Source organism: Copidosoma floridanum, unplaced genomic scaffold (assembly GCF_036245765.1).
Source record: "Copidosoma floridanum isolate Cflo_tuat_1 unplaced genomic scaffold, Cflo_Japanese_pri ptg000029l, whole genome shotgun sequence".
NCBI classification, from domain to species: domain Eukaryota; kingdom Metazoa; phylum Arthropoda; class Insecta; order Hymenoptera; family Encyrtidae; genus Copidosoma; species Copidosoma floridanum.
The window spans coordinates 7,094,912-7,111,835 of NW_028321906.1; the positions used below are offsets into that span (position 1 = coordinate 7,094,912).

General features: G+C 41.5%; 1 protein-coding gene across 1 annotated transcript; it reads right to left on the reverse strand.

Moving 5' to 3' along the window:
• Window positions 1-14,676: 14,676 nt before the first annotated feature.
• On the reverse strand, window positions 14,677-16,856 carry RpS9 (ribosomal protein S9). The gene is made up of 4 exons (XM_014361224.2): window positions 16,763-16,856; window positions 15,903-16,132; window positions 15,515-15,701; window positions 14,677-14,907 (listed from the first exon to the last, which is right to left on the reverse strand). The coding sequence occupies exons 2-4, from the start codon at window positions 16,123-16,125 to the stop codon at window positions 14,736-14,738; spliced, it is 582 nt and encodes a 193-aa protein (XP_014216710.1). The 5' UTR covers window positions 16,126-16,132; window positions 16,763-16,856; the 3' UTR covers window positions 14,677-14,735.
• Window positions 16,857-16,924: the final 68 nt, after the last annotated feature.

The window sequence follows — 16,924 nt, forward strand, 5'->3', positions numbered from 1 at the left end:
TGCCTATGTTTTCGGTGTGTTTGCCAACCGAAAATAAAGTAGTCATGCGTGATGAGTAAATACGCGAGGGCAAATTGCTGCTTTGATTTTTTTTTTTTTTTTTTTTCTGTCGTCCTGGGGCCCAATGGTTTGAAAGGTAAACGAATAGCTCAGCGTTTATTGTTATTTTATTCTTATGGGAGCAGTTTGGATTCCTCCAGATTTTTAATAAAATTTAGTCTCTGCGTGTAACAATAAAATAATTCTTTTTCAATTTATCTTTCACTTGTTGAATTTATTCATTGATCGATTGTACGAAATTATTCGAAATTTTGTCTATACTCAAGAAAATTAAAATTCCAAGCATCAGTGACATACACAGACATACTTTACGCATCTGTAACCGCAGCTGCTCCGGTGCTGTCTTCATTGACGTAAGCTTTGTGAATTACTTTGTACATAAATGAGATTTCCTAAGAAATTTGAGCTACTTGGTAAGTATAATTTGATTATATTTTACTCTTAATAAATCCATAGTGACTTGTGCCGTGATATTCAACATCGCAAGCAATATCTGCACTCCACGTTGAAAATACTCCTCTTACGGTATTTTTTCCTTTGAAAAGAAAAGAGGGCCATTAGCTTCCATAAATGTGTCTCTCATTTTCATATACAGACTCCATTCCATCCTTCCAAGCGCACACAGAAAAGCCATTGATCGCTTCGTTTTATTTTCGCTGGTATACAGAGTCCATTATCGGCCAGAGAAACGGCAAATGGAGCGGGAAGGTCGGAAGAACGACAGTAGCAGCAGCAGACCGGTCTTTATCTCTCTCTGGTCTTTTACTCACTGCGCCTATTGCATTCCACAAGTGCTCCGCGAGAAATCGGCCGCGTTGAGGAAGCAGCGCGTCCCCATAGTCGTTGTGATCGGCCTTTGGCAATAATCGGTAAAACTGTACTCAAGCAACCCTTTCGTTCATTTATTCTTCGGATGCTTCTTTCATTACGCGTGTATTTTTTGTGTACTTGCTCTGTAGATCCTTCCGAGTACCATTTTTATACACATCTATCTGATGATCGTAGTAGTAAACCCTGAGGAAAAATTAAAACCCAGCCACGTGCGAGGGAAGTCATCTTACGACGAGTGAGCTTTCGAGGAGGAAAGAGCCCGTAGAGTGTTAAATTTTCTATTCTCAGCGCGTCTCTGGGATCGGATCTTCTATAAGCCGATACCCGTCTCGGGAAAAGCTCTGCACATACATTTCCCGTGATGAAATTTTCAATTCTTTGTCACTTTGCCCTTTCCGCGCTCGTGAAATAATTCATTTCAATTACCCCTACGTACGTTTTATCTCTCCATACAAGCCAGAAATAAGCAAAAGCTATACGTAACGGAGGAAAAAAAAATAGCGCGATAGAGGATTCCCGCAGCGGCGACGCTACTGCGGCAGTACAGGATCATCCATAATGTAATCCATACGAGAGATACGCTGGGTGATATAAATCCTAGGACACGCAAACTCGTGGCCGCGAAAATGGATCGAGCTAGTGTGGCTGTACTTGTGTTTTTTTGAGCGAGAACAAGCCAAGTGGTGGCGACGGGTGGCAGCTCTATTAAATACAACAATATTTCCCGGATGAATGTACCGTTATTTCGACTAGATCTCTTTATAAACATTAAATATTAATCATCGTTCAATTACAACGGCCAATTGTGCCAACAATACAAAAACTCAAAGGAACACAAAAATAGACAGCTAAGCTTCCTCCTGTACTTGATGGCAAAATCTGAACCTCCAACTCGGACGTGGATACATATTCATTGGCATACATGCCAAAGTTACCCCATAATAGTAACTGTAGTGCGGTAATATCTTTGCCATAGATACTACATAGGTTTTGTTTGTGCAACCGACACAATATATAGTCCTGTGGTTGCCCTGCTAGGTGTGTCGCACCAGTTACAAACAGCACGTTTTATCATCCTGAACCATTAAGGTTTAGAATGTGCATATCCCACTCGAGAAAAAAAATCTTTAACCATTTAGGGGCGTGAAAAAATCTCAAATTTATTTTTCAATCCCACGCTCATATCCCCAGGACTTACATCAGGAGTCAAACATCCCTGATCTCTACTCAGGGAAGGAAGGAAGGAAGCAGCTTCAGGCTTTACATTTGTCTCGGCGCTGCAAGCCGTTATCACGTGGACATACCAGCGCGCACACTGTTAACAAACGCCGTTGTACCAGCGCCCGTGCATACGTCACACTTGTATACGTATAACACACCCGGTTTCTCGAAACTACCGCAGATGGGTGGCACACGCGGGCGCGTAATACGTGAAATTATACCCCGAGACCCTCATCCACTCATATTTGTTTGCACACACGTCTCATGTCGCGTACGGACGCGGGCACACGTTTATGGTAAACGAGTCGAGGAGGAAGGACACAACCAACGGCGACGACGAAGGTAGTGTGATGCCAAGAACGTGCCGCAACCCCATGCGTGGACGTACACGGGGATACTCGTGCGCAAACAGACCGGGCTTTGCCGTGTGAGGGATGTACATGCTATACAGAGCCCTAGTTGGTTCGGCTTCTCCCGCTTCTGTTTGGCTCAAAGGGACGAGCTGCAGGAGCATCACAGGGAAATAGAGCTACATACACGGCTCTGAGGAAACTTGCGCGATCGGATGTTGCGATGACTGTTATTTACCGAATTCACTCGGCCCCCTCTTTCGCCTCCTGTCCTCGCTATCTCTCGATGCCTTTGAAATCGGTCGGACGTGCGCCCGTCGCTACACTCCGTCGATATGTGTCTATGGAAGTTGTTGGCTCGTTGAACGAGCTGGATTGCGGTAAACCTACCCTCCGTATGCGTGGAGTCAAAATCGATTATGTATGGAGAAGAAGGATAAAGTGGGCTGTACGTGTATATATATATTATGTGTGTGCAAGTTTATTTGTCCAGGGGACGAGGAAAAGGAAGGGGCATGTAGTATATGGGGTTGTGGACAAACGAGTGGTCGTCAAGTAACTCGGAGACTTTCGATGAACTGGGGTGATATCGATTGTTGCTTCTAATATTATTGATTCTTTTTTTTTTTTTTTTAAGGTCGTATACTTTTGTCTTTTTTAAAGCATCATCGCGTGAATGAGAATCCACCCCTACAACCGCCCATACTCTGAATTTCATTCCAACGAAAGAAGGTGAAAAAAAAAGTTGGCTACCTCAAGAATGGGAAAAAGCATTTCATCCCCTTCTATGCCGTACCTCCATACATATACTTATCGATACGAGGCATCCATAAAACATTATACAGCAAGAAGCAATTTTCCGGCAGACAACCCCGAAGAAACACGTGCGATATAGCGGAGCACGGCTCATCAAAATGCTCGGCTGGCTGGCTTGACTCTCCGGGCGCGTGCAACCTCCTTACCTAAATAAAACGCTCTCCTCCGTGGAAAAAGAAAAAAAAAAATCCGCTGCAGTCAGACTCTGCCGCTCTCCATATACCTGTGTGTACGCGTGTATACGTGTGTTATACCAATACGGGAAGATGCATCGACTGCCACTGGTGCTTCCACGGGAAACTAGACCATCACGTCTCGCACATCTGATAAGCGGAGCCAGAGACGACGTCGAAGAGAGACCATTTCTCCCTCCACGTATAGGTATATATGTAATGCCTGTGGACCAAAAATACGAGGCAGCGGGCCAAGTTCAGCATCGGCGATGCAACTTTTGCTACATGTACGAGTATGTCACGCGCGTCTACGTATATGCATAAATTATGCAGATGAGAATGGGTTGTTCGCGTGTATAATGCATGCGTGGAGAGAAAGCCAAGGAGATGTATTTGCTGGGAGAATATATATATACCTCGACCGGAGTGTGTAGGGTGTACGAAGGCACACTGCGGGAGATCCCTCGCGTCAATTGGTCAAGGGTCTCCGATGCCTTCCTGTGGGATATTCTAGAGGATAATTTTTTTTTCTCTCTCTTTTTCATTACTTATGTCTGGTGTGTGTACGTATGGTATTGTTGTTAGCACTATTCTCGAGAACGAACGATTGGATGTTGTTGTTTTATAATATATACTGTGCGATGTATTGCCGATTTGTGGGTTTGTATGTACAACAAAACGCCGTGAAGGATAAATTTTAAACAGCCAACTAACTAGACCACTGAAACTCACAAGAATAATAAGGTGTAGGTGGTCAAACGTGTGAGAAAGTGCATCCCTTTAATTGTCATGACAAGCAACAACATCCCCACCGATCGGACGAATGGAAAAGTTTATTCGTCATCTCGCCCAATTTTTCACACGATATTTATGGGCATACGTGAGGTAAGCGAGGCATCCAACTCCTTGCACATCCAGCAAATGCGGTAAGTACTCCAACGTCGCGGGCGAGTCAAGTTGTCGTCCTCTTGTTCTCTACTCCAGAGTACTCCCTCGAGGCCTACGAGAAAGTGATGTATACAAATAGACTCTCTCCACTTCAACTCCTTGTACTTAACCATTGAAACGATTATTACACTCTTGATGCGCGCGTCCTCGCGAGGCTCACACCCATACCTATATATATTTATATTGTATTCCAAGCGCGTGCTGGAAAAACTCTTTTGTTGCGATGGTTCTTCCGCTCCTATAAAGACCGTAACGTGGGTATACACACTGTGTGTGTGTATGTACGCAGATCTGCGGGTCCGATGGAACTGACTTGCGGAATTCGAGCACGTCGGACATCGAGCAAGATAAACTATCTCCCAGGAGAGGCTGCCAGGACTCTCTCTCTCTCTCTCTTGGAATCGTGAGATTTGGGATCTATCTACCTTTGTTATACACCTGCATCGGCACTCGACCCTTCGTTTAAATGCGTAAAAAAGCGCTTTTGGCTCTTTAATTAAAAGCACAACACCCGAAAATCTGAAAAATTTAATTACGTGGGACTTTTTTGTTTTATTTTTGTTCCTGCCCCGTATATGCTTTTTGCAGGGAAAGCCCGCCTCTTTGAAATTCAAACAGCCTTAGCGAACGAAACGCGCATGGAAGGATGTATACTTTACACTGCTCGGCTACAACACAGTACGGACACGTAGTGCACGTCGAGCAAAACTCCAAAAAACACGGTTTTTCAACCCTTGCGGCAAGAAGTATAGTTTGCTACATGGTGATAACGGAAGTAGCGCTGCGTGTCCATATAAGAGACTCGAAAGGAAGAAAAAGCGGTAGGAGGAGGATGATGAGGTAAACAATTCCTGGGTGGTATACACACATAGGAGGAGGGGTACATCAATTTCCAGGGGCGCAGGGCTCGCTTTTCAATTTCGCCCGAAAGGGTGTATAATACTCGTATCTTCGCGCGGGTGTAATACAGAGCCGGGCGATGGGCTGTCGTAATAGAGAGAGCACAATTACGTCGTACAGTGGAGGGAAGGGCGCCGGAGGAGAAAATGCAGTTTTTCGCGTCGGAGCCGCCCGGGATGGAATCCCCCGATGAAAAGTCTCTTGCAAGGTTGATCGATGGTCCCCGGGGAGCTGATGGTACAGTGTGTAGTATCATCTCTTCGCGCATTGGTGGGTGTACACTCTCTCGCCCGCTCGTTACGAAAATCTCGTTGGACTGCCGATTTTTTTAAAACAGGCTCGTGAAGGGCTATATTTTCCTGGTTTTCTTCGCACGTGGTAAGAAATGTATGTTACATTGCGCTTCAAAAACATCCAAAGCACTCGAAAATTTTGTACGAGGGAATCGTAGTCGAACGATGAGCGAAAAACACGTGTACTGGTACCAGACAGTTGATGGAATCTAATAAAATGTACACGATACGAACTCGTCGCCCCGTCGCTCCTCGTGGAGGTACAATAACACGGATTTAAATGGCACTTGAAGCGGACTCTAATTCACTCTCGCGTGTGCACACGTACACGTATCAATTGCAGTTTTCCGTGTTTCGAAAATAGATTTACGCTCGGAGGCGCCCATACCCGTGTCAACATTAATTATACCCAACTGTGGCACGCGCATTGTTGATTAATACGGATGTAATGTCCGATTTACGGGCTGGCTTTTTGCTCTCGTGCTCCGCGAGCATATTTCAATTTGCGAGGATTATCAATGATCCCGCTTCCCGTTTTCCGTGGACACGTACACATGTATACATTCAAAGGTAACTTGCTACAGTAAAACTTGGAAAATGGAAAAATTAGCTTGAAAAAGCAACGCAAAGCTTGTATCCGTCAACGATATTAGTTTTAATGACCGCACACACATTGTACGTATGATTAAAAAAGTAACGAAAATTTCAATATTTTTTTGTGCGTTTGCTATGTTCAAATTGTACGAAATACATGAATTTTCCAGCAAAATGTTTCACCTCGAGTTTCTTTGTGTTACACGAAACAACATTTCGCCTACGCACGTTACTGCGTATGTAGCAACATCAAAATTTACATGTGTATTCCCGGGCGTGTTCCGAAACAAAATTCCGGTGAAAAATGCGGGTTCAAAAGTGGCAAATCCATCTTCGCCGGGAAAAATCCACTCTGTTCCGTCACTCAGTGCTGGAAAAAAAATAAAAAATAAAATAAAAAAAATAAACAAAATAAATGGGAACGGATGGAAAATCCAAAAAATGGGCGCCTTTTAGAGTTATTTCAGCACATAGCGCGCGGCGACGCCCATTAACACACGACAAAATAAGCGAGTTCATAGACGCGAAATTTGCCGTTCACGCCCGAACGATCGGCTTTTCACCCCTTGCTTGCATATATTTACGCGCTCACCTTGTCGCTAAACCTTGTACGTGTTGGTATACTTGGTTCGTGCACCACACCTCACACACATAAACGGCACGTGCATGGAAGAAGCAAACGGCTGGCAAAGTAATTGAAGTGCTGGTCCTTGTGCAATGTGCACTGGTATCGTACGTGTGTGTATGTGTGTACAGCTGGTGCTCTACACATTCCCCGGAGATTGTGTAGGTGCGCGAGTGTGTGGGAAACGCAATTGCAGAAATAAAAGGGGCTGACTGTATCCCCACGTGGGCTTGACATTCGGCTTGATGAATACATACCACTACAGAAATATCGCTTCAGCTATCTACGACTCCGTATTTATACTCTTTAACTATTCTCTTATTCCTTTCGTCCCTGTTTTAAACGTGCGTCATTTTTTTTCTTTCCTTTATTGCTCGAGCTAACGGGTATCGAGCGCAATATATACATATATATATATATTTCGGGACATATTTGTCTGCGAGAGTGGAGGTGGAGAAACGAGTGGTGGTGCGGGTGGTGGTATGGCTATACGTATACGGACGTTAAAACCCCGAGGACTTCGACCGGCCATAATTCAGTTGGTGGTCGATCGTTTTTCTTCCCTGCTGATTCTGATTTCGCTGGTTACCACTGCCCCTGGGCTGTTGCTGTTGTTTCTCGACGCTTCCTTGGGGAGACGAAATATTTATTGAAATTTTAACCTTTCAACCCCATCAATAGTAAAATTAATTGATTTAACGTTGAAACATTGAAAGATTTACGCGCCCCTTTTTTTTTCTTTATTTTCAAAGGTTATTTTTTTGGTCCATCTGAAAATTCAATTACATGTTGGTGGACTTTGTACTCTTCGTTTTTTTCATAAATGAATACGATACTGCTGTAAAAGATTCTGGTAATAATCATGATTAAATTGGGTTGGTAACTTGATTAAAAGAGAATCCTGATGAATCTCTTATTTTTATTAAATATAATTAATAACTCGTTAACACTGCAGCCCACAGTTAATAATAATTTGTTCCGTATTCCTAGTAATGTAAAAATCATTTTTACGTTATTTAAAGAAAAAAAATAGTTGAGTTAAAAATTTTTGTGTGTACAAATCTGAAAGTTACTGGTGATAAACTATTAGTAATAAAAATTTCAAAAACAAAAAGTCATTTTTCAATCTAAAATTAAAAAAAATGAGAAGCAAGTTTTTTTTACCTCAAATTTTATGATTGATAATAAAATGTACAACTGCAAATCCTAATAGTACAATCATGATGCAGTAATCAAAGGAACAGCTAAGTATAACTTTTGCGAACCTTATCTTTAAAACTCGTGCAAACGTAACAATCGAGCAAAGTGAAACCAATTCAAAAGATGAGTGTGTTAACCCAAGGAGCTATTATATAAAAGGAAATTGCAAGTAACGAAAAGTATTTATATTGTCCAATGTGTGTAGCTGAAAACTCATCTCGAGTACGTACCCACGATAGCCCATCGGTAAGTAAGGGCTAACCAACGCGGAAAAGACAGCCCAAGAAAAAAGAGAAAAAATGATAAAGAAAGAAGCTACTGTTCCGCTTTATCCCTAAAATTAAGTAAATGGACGAAAAAGAGAGGAGGTAGGAAATCAAGGAAAGGGAGGGTTCATATCTTGGATTAGGACAGTATAGGAAAGGGCGTATAAGGAGGGGGTATCATAAATCGGCCAGGATTCGCGAAATTGCTTTATGAACACAAAAGGCAGACGTCTCTATTGATTCTCTTGCTCTCGAGTCTGCTGTAAGATTTCTCATCTCACGCGTAAGAAGCCGACATCTATACACGATGCTTTTCTCTTCTTTTTACCCGTACATGGTTACTTTCGATATCGATTTATTCGAAAAGAAACATTTTTGGCTAAATGAGCTTTTACTTATTTAACTTCCTAGTAGAAAACGTTTCAAGATTGACAGAAACAGTATTCGATTATTTCGTCAATTTTTTTCATTCTCAGAAAAATATTCAATACCTTTATCCCACTATACACTTACGCAGAAGCCCATAATTAAATTACACTCATGTAATTCCGAGTTAGAAATAAATAGTAATTTTTTTTTAAATTGTTTATATCAATTTTGTTTCTAGTTTTCAAAAAATAATATCAAAGGCTTGTCAATGAAACGTCGTTTTCTTACCTAAAGATGAAATGATAGAAATAACGCACGATTGGTATCCCAGGGGGAAAAACTTCGGGCTCGAGGGCAATTAAAATGTTATTCATAATATTCAAATGGGATGACTTTATGAATACAACTCAATTAAAATAGTTAAAACACTGAATTTTATGCCAAGAAACGTAAATATAAATTTTATAAGTGAAATCAATGCATCAGTACAATATAATTGTATCATTATTTTCATTATTTAAATGGTCTTACATGCTCTAATTATAAAAATTTATAATAATTGTATGAAACAAAAGCTTTTTGAGGCAACGTACGTATATTTTTTTTTTTTACTCTTAGAATAGCAATAATAGAACAAAACATTTCAAAACACATGTAATGTCAATGAGTTGTCCTCAATTCAATATATTTTCACAAAAAATAATTAAAACCAATAATTAATTAAATGCTGCACCATATGACTCAACGAGTGATCCGATCGAAAGAAATTCGTCATTCCCCTTGAAACACAGCGCGAGCAACAACAGCCAATTCCAAGTTTGGAGAGTGTCACGTCAGAAACAAACCCTTTCCTTTTTTTGTTTTTTTCCTCTTCGTCCACTGCAACGCAACTCCGCGCTCGTCTCGAGAGGAAGCGCACACACCACCCCTTTTCTCTCGCAAAGCTCTTCTACACGTACTCTTCGCGCATTACACGCTTTCCTCTTGGCTTCCTTTTATTTCGCTCCTCGTTTCTCCTCGATTCCTTTTTCCACCGGGTAGCACCTCCTCTCTGTCCCATAGTCGCTATTACCAAAGAGCGAGGGGAACCCGCTGCGCACACCCCCTACCCTTTGGCGTCAAATGCTCTGCTCCGGTGCTTCATGGAAAACTGCCCCCCCCCCCAACGCGCACTCGGAAACATTAGCCGAGAACCGTAAGCTTCTGGCCTCCCTACTCGAAGGGCCGATCGTAAAAGATATACCTACCAACGCGTTGCGCTGCACTTTGTTCCAACTTGTATCGAGTCGAAGGAAAATTTCGCGGCCCTGATGGTCCACCTTGGCAATCCAAGTCGTCCCCAATGCATCTATGGCTTTGTCATAACCGCGTGAGAGGGTAACACGCAGTACAGCCGTAAAAGCTCTCGGCGGAAGAATCTCGCCCAGAGGAGCCGGTAAGGCGAAAGCGATCCTATGCGAGGCAAGCTCGGTCATTTCCATCGGCGTTAAAGCCGCGCGGCCTATATGTACGTACATACACAGCGACAGCATCCCTCCCTGGAGGCTCTTTCCTCTGGAGCTCTCGGTGTCGATGGGAGAGGAATACATTTCTTTTTCTCGCTGCGTACGCGAGGAAGAAGAAGACGTAAAAAAGGTAGGGTGGGGGGTGGGAAGTAAAAAAAAAGAGAGTAGTCTCTCGAGGGTGTCTCGCGACGGAACAATGAGCCTCGCCACGAGCAGTCGTCGCGTCCGTGTACGCGCGCTTTTAGCTCGGGTGTCTCTTTTCCTCGAAAGTGTATATACACGCGTCGCGCTCGTCCTCTTTGGCAAACTCCCCTACACCTGCGTTGTGCGTCGTATACGGGAAGGTGTCCCCTCGAGGGGTCGAATGGAGCGTCCGACCGATGTTAGAATACATATACTCGAGCGAATGGTTCCGGAGAATTTTCCCGTATTTTATACGCTAGTGGTGATGGTAGAGGGTGTTTGGTGCTTCGGAGCCTACTTTTTTTGTGGTCTTACGTAGGGGGTTGCGGAGGAAAAAAAAAAAAAAAAGTTTCATACGCACGCAAGGCGTTGTTTTTTTTTTTATTGCGTCTCGATACACACTGGTAAATCGATCTGTTTAAAAAATAGTCTTTGAGAAAGTTATTACGTTTCACCAAGGGGTGGGTAAGGGGGTAAATCGGCTGTTTTCAATCAAAATAGACACTGTACACGTATACCCGAAATGTCGCTCAGGGAGTGGGGAAACGTTGCTCGAGTAACAAAAAGCAGAGCAAAGAAAGCACCCTTTTCGAACTTTAGCTGCCCCCCCTCCAGGAACACGCTCCCATTGGTGTTCGGCTATAGTACAGAAATCCCGAGTGACGACATTGACGACTTACATATGTACATAGACTGTCTGTTGCGGAGAGGATAAAAGGTGCATAAAATATCTTGCGCAAATTCAGAAGAGGGAGACGTGTATAGCTGGAAGGCAAGAGAAAAGAGGCCGCGACGAATCAGCATAGCATTGAAAATCGGTGCGCCACCACTGTCGACGCTTATTAATCGAATACCAAGTGCCTTGGCTTACATTATGCATGGATATATATACACGCACTTGCTCGAACAATCGTCTTCTCTCACAACTTACCAAGTACACGTGCTACGTGCTACATCTTTTCTCATTTTAACAGCATGTATATTATGTACCCTATACTCGCATACCGATACGTCGATCGATCGGTAATGGGAAATCATTGTTTTGCTCCTCTCTTGTACCTCGACGAACCGTGTTTGTTTGGAATTTTTCCCGATTTCTCGAGAAATCGACGACTTTCCAAGTGTTACGTTCACACGTGTTTCGTTTGAAATAAAAACCCACAGGCTGTACTTATGGGTTGAAGATTTTTCACGGACTTTCTTGCGGATGTGTGCGTTACATGCTTATTATTGGGAAAATTCATCGGCATACCCGCGCGGCCAAAGGAAAACGTGAAAAGAAAGATCGCGCGGCCTTTCACCAAAGCACGACTGTATTATAATACACACGCGACACACTTCAAATGCAAATCCTCGCGATGGCCGGTCTCTCTTTCGTGAAATTCCATTCACGACCGACAAATTTACGAAAAAAAATCGCCTTGCCAAATGAACTCTCGTGTGCACACACGAAAAGAATAATATAATAGGGAGCAAGAGACATAAACACCATCGGACGCGAGATTCTCTTTAAAGCCCCGAGGCTGAGTATGCGAAGGTCGACCGGATTCCTCGGTGACTGTCTCGCTGTATATAATACGCGTTGAAAAAGGGGGTCTTAGCGCTACATAAATTTTTATCTCTCTCGCTATCTTTTCTCACCCGTTTGTATAGAGCCCATGCAGCACGCTATTTCTGTATACACTGGCAGCTTCGACGCGTGCACCATTGTGCAAACGCAATTATGCCTTCGCCGAAGCTCCATTGAATTGCACGTAAGAGATAAACATTGATCCATTTTTTTCCCCCTTTCTCATTACAATGAATGGTATGTACTTGTCGCTTTCGATTATCAGTTCACGATGTCAAACACCAGCTGTGCGTCACTGTTATACCGCTTTCGTATGAATAAATTTTTTAGGAAATCAACGATTTATTGATACCCGTAGATTAACCCTTGTAAGGTCCTATGATACCATTGATGGAGGAATATTGGATATACCAAACGTGATTTAATACGGGTATACATACCAACACGCATTGGCATTCACTGCCTACAAAGTGATAAAGTACATCCATCAATAGAGCCATAATATAAGCTCCTCGCGAGCATATTAATGCACTCGTGATCGGTATTCATACCCACGTGCATTTAGCTAAATCAACTTCCGCTGAATGAAACTCCGAAACGCCATTACGTAAGATAAAAACCCAGTCTCACGAAACATTATATTATACTTATATACTCACAAAGTAAGGAAAAAAACAAGCCCGACCCATTGAAAAGACTCTCCTTATATATGTTTCGATCGCCGATCTATGGGATGTATCTTTCAATGGACGCCAGAACGTACAGCCTCATTGACTTCATTAACGCCTCTGCTTTTGTTCACGCAATTTTCGTTATATCACGTATAAAATAATTAATTAAAATTAAATCCATTTCACGTGTATACGGAACTGCACGATGCCTGGAAGCCTGTACAAACTATTACCGATTTCCCGATTTTCGATAACCACGCGTATACTGTGTATTCCCACTTCCTACTTTCGGAGACCGATCAGATATATACCGCGCGTATACAACGCGTCAAACAGAATAAGGGAATCGTCTGTACATACATAACGAGCAAAGATGAATTGGATACGCTTGTAACGAGAGTTTCGAATTACACAGAGGTAGCGAAGCGTACGAGTATTACCTGTAGATAAGCTCGCGCGCGTGTACATTATTTTTCGCGCGTGAAAATGTTAATTGGAAGAAAAATCGGTGCTTATACGTACGGAATTCATTATTCAACGCGTTGAAAAGTTATAAGAGCAGCACTGCACTGCGGTAAATATATACACATGTGTGCGTGTATGGGTATAGGCTGTAAAAGAAACGAGAACGAGGAGAATCGATGACCCGCAATTAAACCTTATGTGTACCCAACAGCATATCCAACAACGGGAGATGTACACCGCAAATGAGGCCCCTCGGAAGCCCCACAAGCGCGGGCTTCGACGCAGAAAGGGAGAGGAGAAAGGTGAAATTAGAAGATAAAATTAAAGGAAACCTTTGAAGGCGGCCTTTCCGCGGCACTATTATATTAAGAGCTCCTACGGCCACCTTTCGCTGAGTTTCAATACGTATGTACACGCACAATCAGTATCATATCGATAGCCCTGCCCAGTTATGCGGCTGGGCGTGTTTTTTGTTTCGCGAGTAACATAGATACTACGCACGAGTGTCGAGTGCACTGCACTGATTTGATTGTGTTCGTTTTTTTTTTTTTTTTTTTCCCTCGAGAGTCCGCGATGTGAATTTTGATTTTTTACATTCACTTGGAGCGAACTTGAAGGATTTTCCACGTCGCGCGCCACTAGACCGCACAACGCTGTCGGGCAGTTTATTTTTTACTATACTATAATATACGTTACCACACGCGAATTGAAAGTGATAAGGGAGAGACCCCGATATTTTTTTCTGCGTTGTTACGTTAAACACGCACTATTCAAAAGATTACAAGGCTATTCCACGTAAAAATTCGTTTCATTTAAGGAAAAAAATCTAAGTGCTACTTTGCAATAACAGAATATAATAAAAGTCATCATTGCATGGCGTAAAACCATACGATTATTGTTAAAAGTTTATCTCCCACAGCTGTAGTATGGCAAAAGTGGTCGATCAAATGACCGCGTCATCGATTCGACTTTCTAATAAACGGCTTACCCATCAACTCTTAAGCACAAGCTTGTTGCGAAGTATTCCTCACGTATGTTTTTAGAAACACGTTAATAACTAGTTTTCAGCTTCGATTGTGGTCATCCTCGTAAAAATGCCATGAAACAACGTATTTTATTGCCATTACTTATGCTCAAATGTTTTCTTTTACTTGACATACACCTACTTGTGGATCTGCCTAGTAGGTACATAATAGAAAGTGAATAACGAGTATTAAATTAAGGACTCGCTAAGTTGGTCAACTGTTACTTTTTTACCCCATGGCTAAGACTCTACCGCTAAACCCTTCGTGTTTACCTACTGCTGATCTTTCCTCACTTATACGTGGATACCTGCGATTCCGGTAATGGTATCTTACGGCCAATTGCATAAATTGATCACGATTGCGACGAGCTTATCCCGTGTAGTCACGAACCGATGGTTTAACATTTACGATAGTTTTCTTCTTTGCAGGCATGCATGACTTTTAAAAAAAATGGTTATTACTGTTTATTGTAATTGATTTGGAGAAAGTATGTAATAAAATACAAAGTGAAAATTATAATTTAAAAAACTGCATGATTAAAAAATTATCAAGATCCTGAGGAATAATGGAACTTGAGGATGTTCACAAAGGTATACACAAAACAAGGCAGATTTTAAAAGACTTTCACTTTATTTTACTTGAACATAACTCCTGTTCATTAACGTATAAATTAATCTTCGTCCTCCTCGGCAGCGGCAGCACCAGTTCCCTTGCGTAGATTTCTCCTCTTAACACGGCCAGGACGGCCACCACCGAAGGGCGACTTCAGCGAGAAGTCGATGTGTTTTTGAGAGTCCAGGCGGACAATGAATGATGGAATGTTCACCACTTGTTTGCGAACGCTGAAATTGCGATTTGTTTGTCAAAGGAAGAATTTTCAAGTCAACTTTAGTTTTGTATTTCATGCTGTCAACATCACATTATGTCTTAGTTAAAAAAAAAAACTTAGGAAATCTTTATAAAAAACACATACAACAATAGTATCAATAGAATGCATGGACCACAATCACAACACATTTTTTAAACAGACGTTAAGTGCTAAACATAGTTTAGCACCCAAGTGGTCTGCATGAAATAAGTTGGATGGCTATTCCAGAACTTTGTTCAGACATTAGGTAACAACATATGTTTAATACCCAAGTGGCCTGTATGAATCTTGTTGATTCAATATAACATCATTTAAAGAGGTAATATCAAGTAGCTTCCTCTGAAGAACCATATTTCTTCAATCTGCTACGAGACTAAAATGTTATATGTTTAAATTATTTGCTGGTAAAAAAATTGTGTTATATGCAATTGTTTTCTGATTTGAAGTCGAATGAATAACAATATTCACCCGATGATTAACACAGAAATTTCTTTTGCCTTAATGATTAGAAACGCTCTGTAAATACAGACATTTCTTGCCCAGACAATAAGGCTAAATTAATGTCCATTGAGTATACTAACCGAATATGTCTCTGTCTGATGAGTACACGAGCGTGGTGGATGGATTTGGCCAAGCCGAGTTTGAAAACTTGAGTCTGAAGACGTCTTTCCAAGAAGTCTTCAATTTTCAAGCCCAACACGTAATCGAGCTTCATGCGGCCTTCATCAAGCACACCAATCCTTACCAGCCTTCTCAAAAGGGCATTACCTACAAACAAAAAAAAACCCAGAATGTTACACTACTTGAACTCAATAACAAGTACCTCTTACTTTATCGTGTAAAATTATCAGATTGTTAAATATCATTTCAAAATATATTCAGATAAGAGGTGTCAGAAATAAAAAAATTTCATCATTATTTCGAGCTTACATTAAACTCAAGGCGAATATAAAACAAAAATGATCGTACCCTCAAAAAGACGCTTGGGATCCTTCTCCTCCAGTGTCAGTAGCTCACGAGCAGCTTTTCGGATTTTGGCAAGGGTGTACTTGACTCTCCACACTTCACGTTTGTTGCGAAGACCATATTCACCAATGGTCCTTAACTCCTGGTCAAGACGGGCCTTTTCATATGGTCTTCTGGGTGTTACATAGGTCTTGGAAAAGACTGAAGGTATGCGTCCGTTCACCATGGTCGAACTACAGTTGAACAAAGTTATGGTTAGAAATCATGATAATGGCCATTAACGTGTTGTTGGTCAATTACTTGATTAAAAGTTTTTGTATTCTGATTTGAAGTCGAACGAATAACAGTATTCGTCCGATGATTAACACAGAAGTTTCTCTAGCCTTAATGATTAGAAACGCTCTGTAAGTACACAGACATTCCTTGCCCAGACAAGAAGGCTTGTTAAAAAGATTTACAATGTATTTGGACTACTTACAGATTAATAATACGTGACGAAAAAAACTACTGACTGATAACCATGTTAATTATCGAGCAAGAACATGCAACATGAATTGTAACTTAACCTCAAAATCACAGTTATAAAAGTAATCAAAAAAGTTCAGACAATTGTGTTAGACGTATATTTAATACTTAAAAATTATTGAAAATAATTTTATTGTAAGCAAATTCTGTATAAACAGTGTTAAAATTGATACGGAACAAAACACGTGGCCGTCTGAAGGTCGACAATTAGACCTCTAAATGCACTCATTTCAAACTCGATTTCCAAAAGTTTATAAAAAACTCAAAATTATAGACTTGAACTCATGCCTTGTTTGAGGATAACAAAAAAATTAATTAGTAAAATACGATTAACTTACGTGTTAATTTAACGACGACCACAGTACCCTATACCGCTCTAATGGTATCGATGGAAGTGAACGACGAGAGGACGAGGCGCGAAGCGTGAAAAACCGAGACAAAAAATTTACGATCAGCGTCATCTAGCGTTGATATTTTCACAACGATACAATCAAGTCCGA

Coding starts and splice junctions, on each gene's coding strand:
- RpS9 (XM_014361224.2), bottom strand. CDS start 16,125: ATGGTGAACGGACGCATACCTTCAGTCTTTTCCAAGACCTATGTAACA. Junction 15,702..15,902: donor TCCCAAGCGTCTTTTTGAGG/GTACGATCATTT, acceptor TTTTGTTTGTAG/GTAATGCCCTTTTGAGAAGG. Junction 14,908..15,514: donor ATCAGACAGAGACATATTCG/GTTAGTATACTC, acceptor TCGCAATTTCAG/CGTTCGCAAACAAGTGGTGA.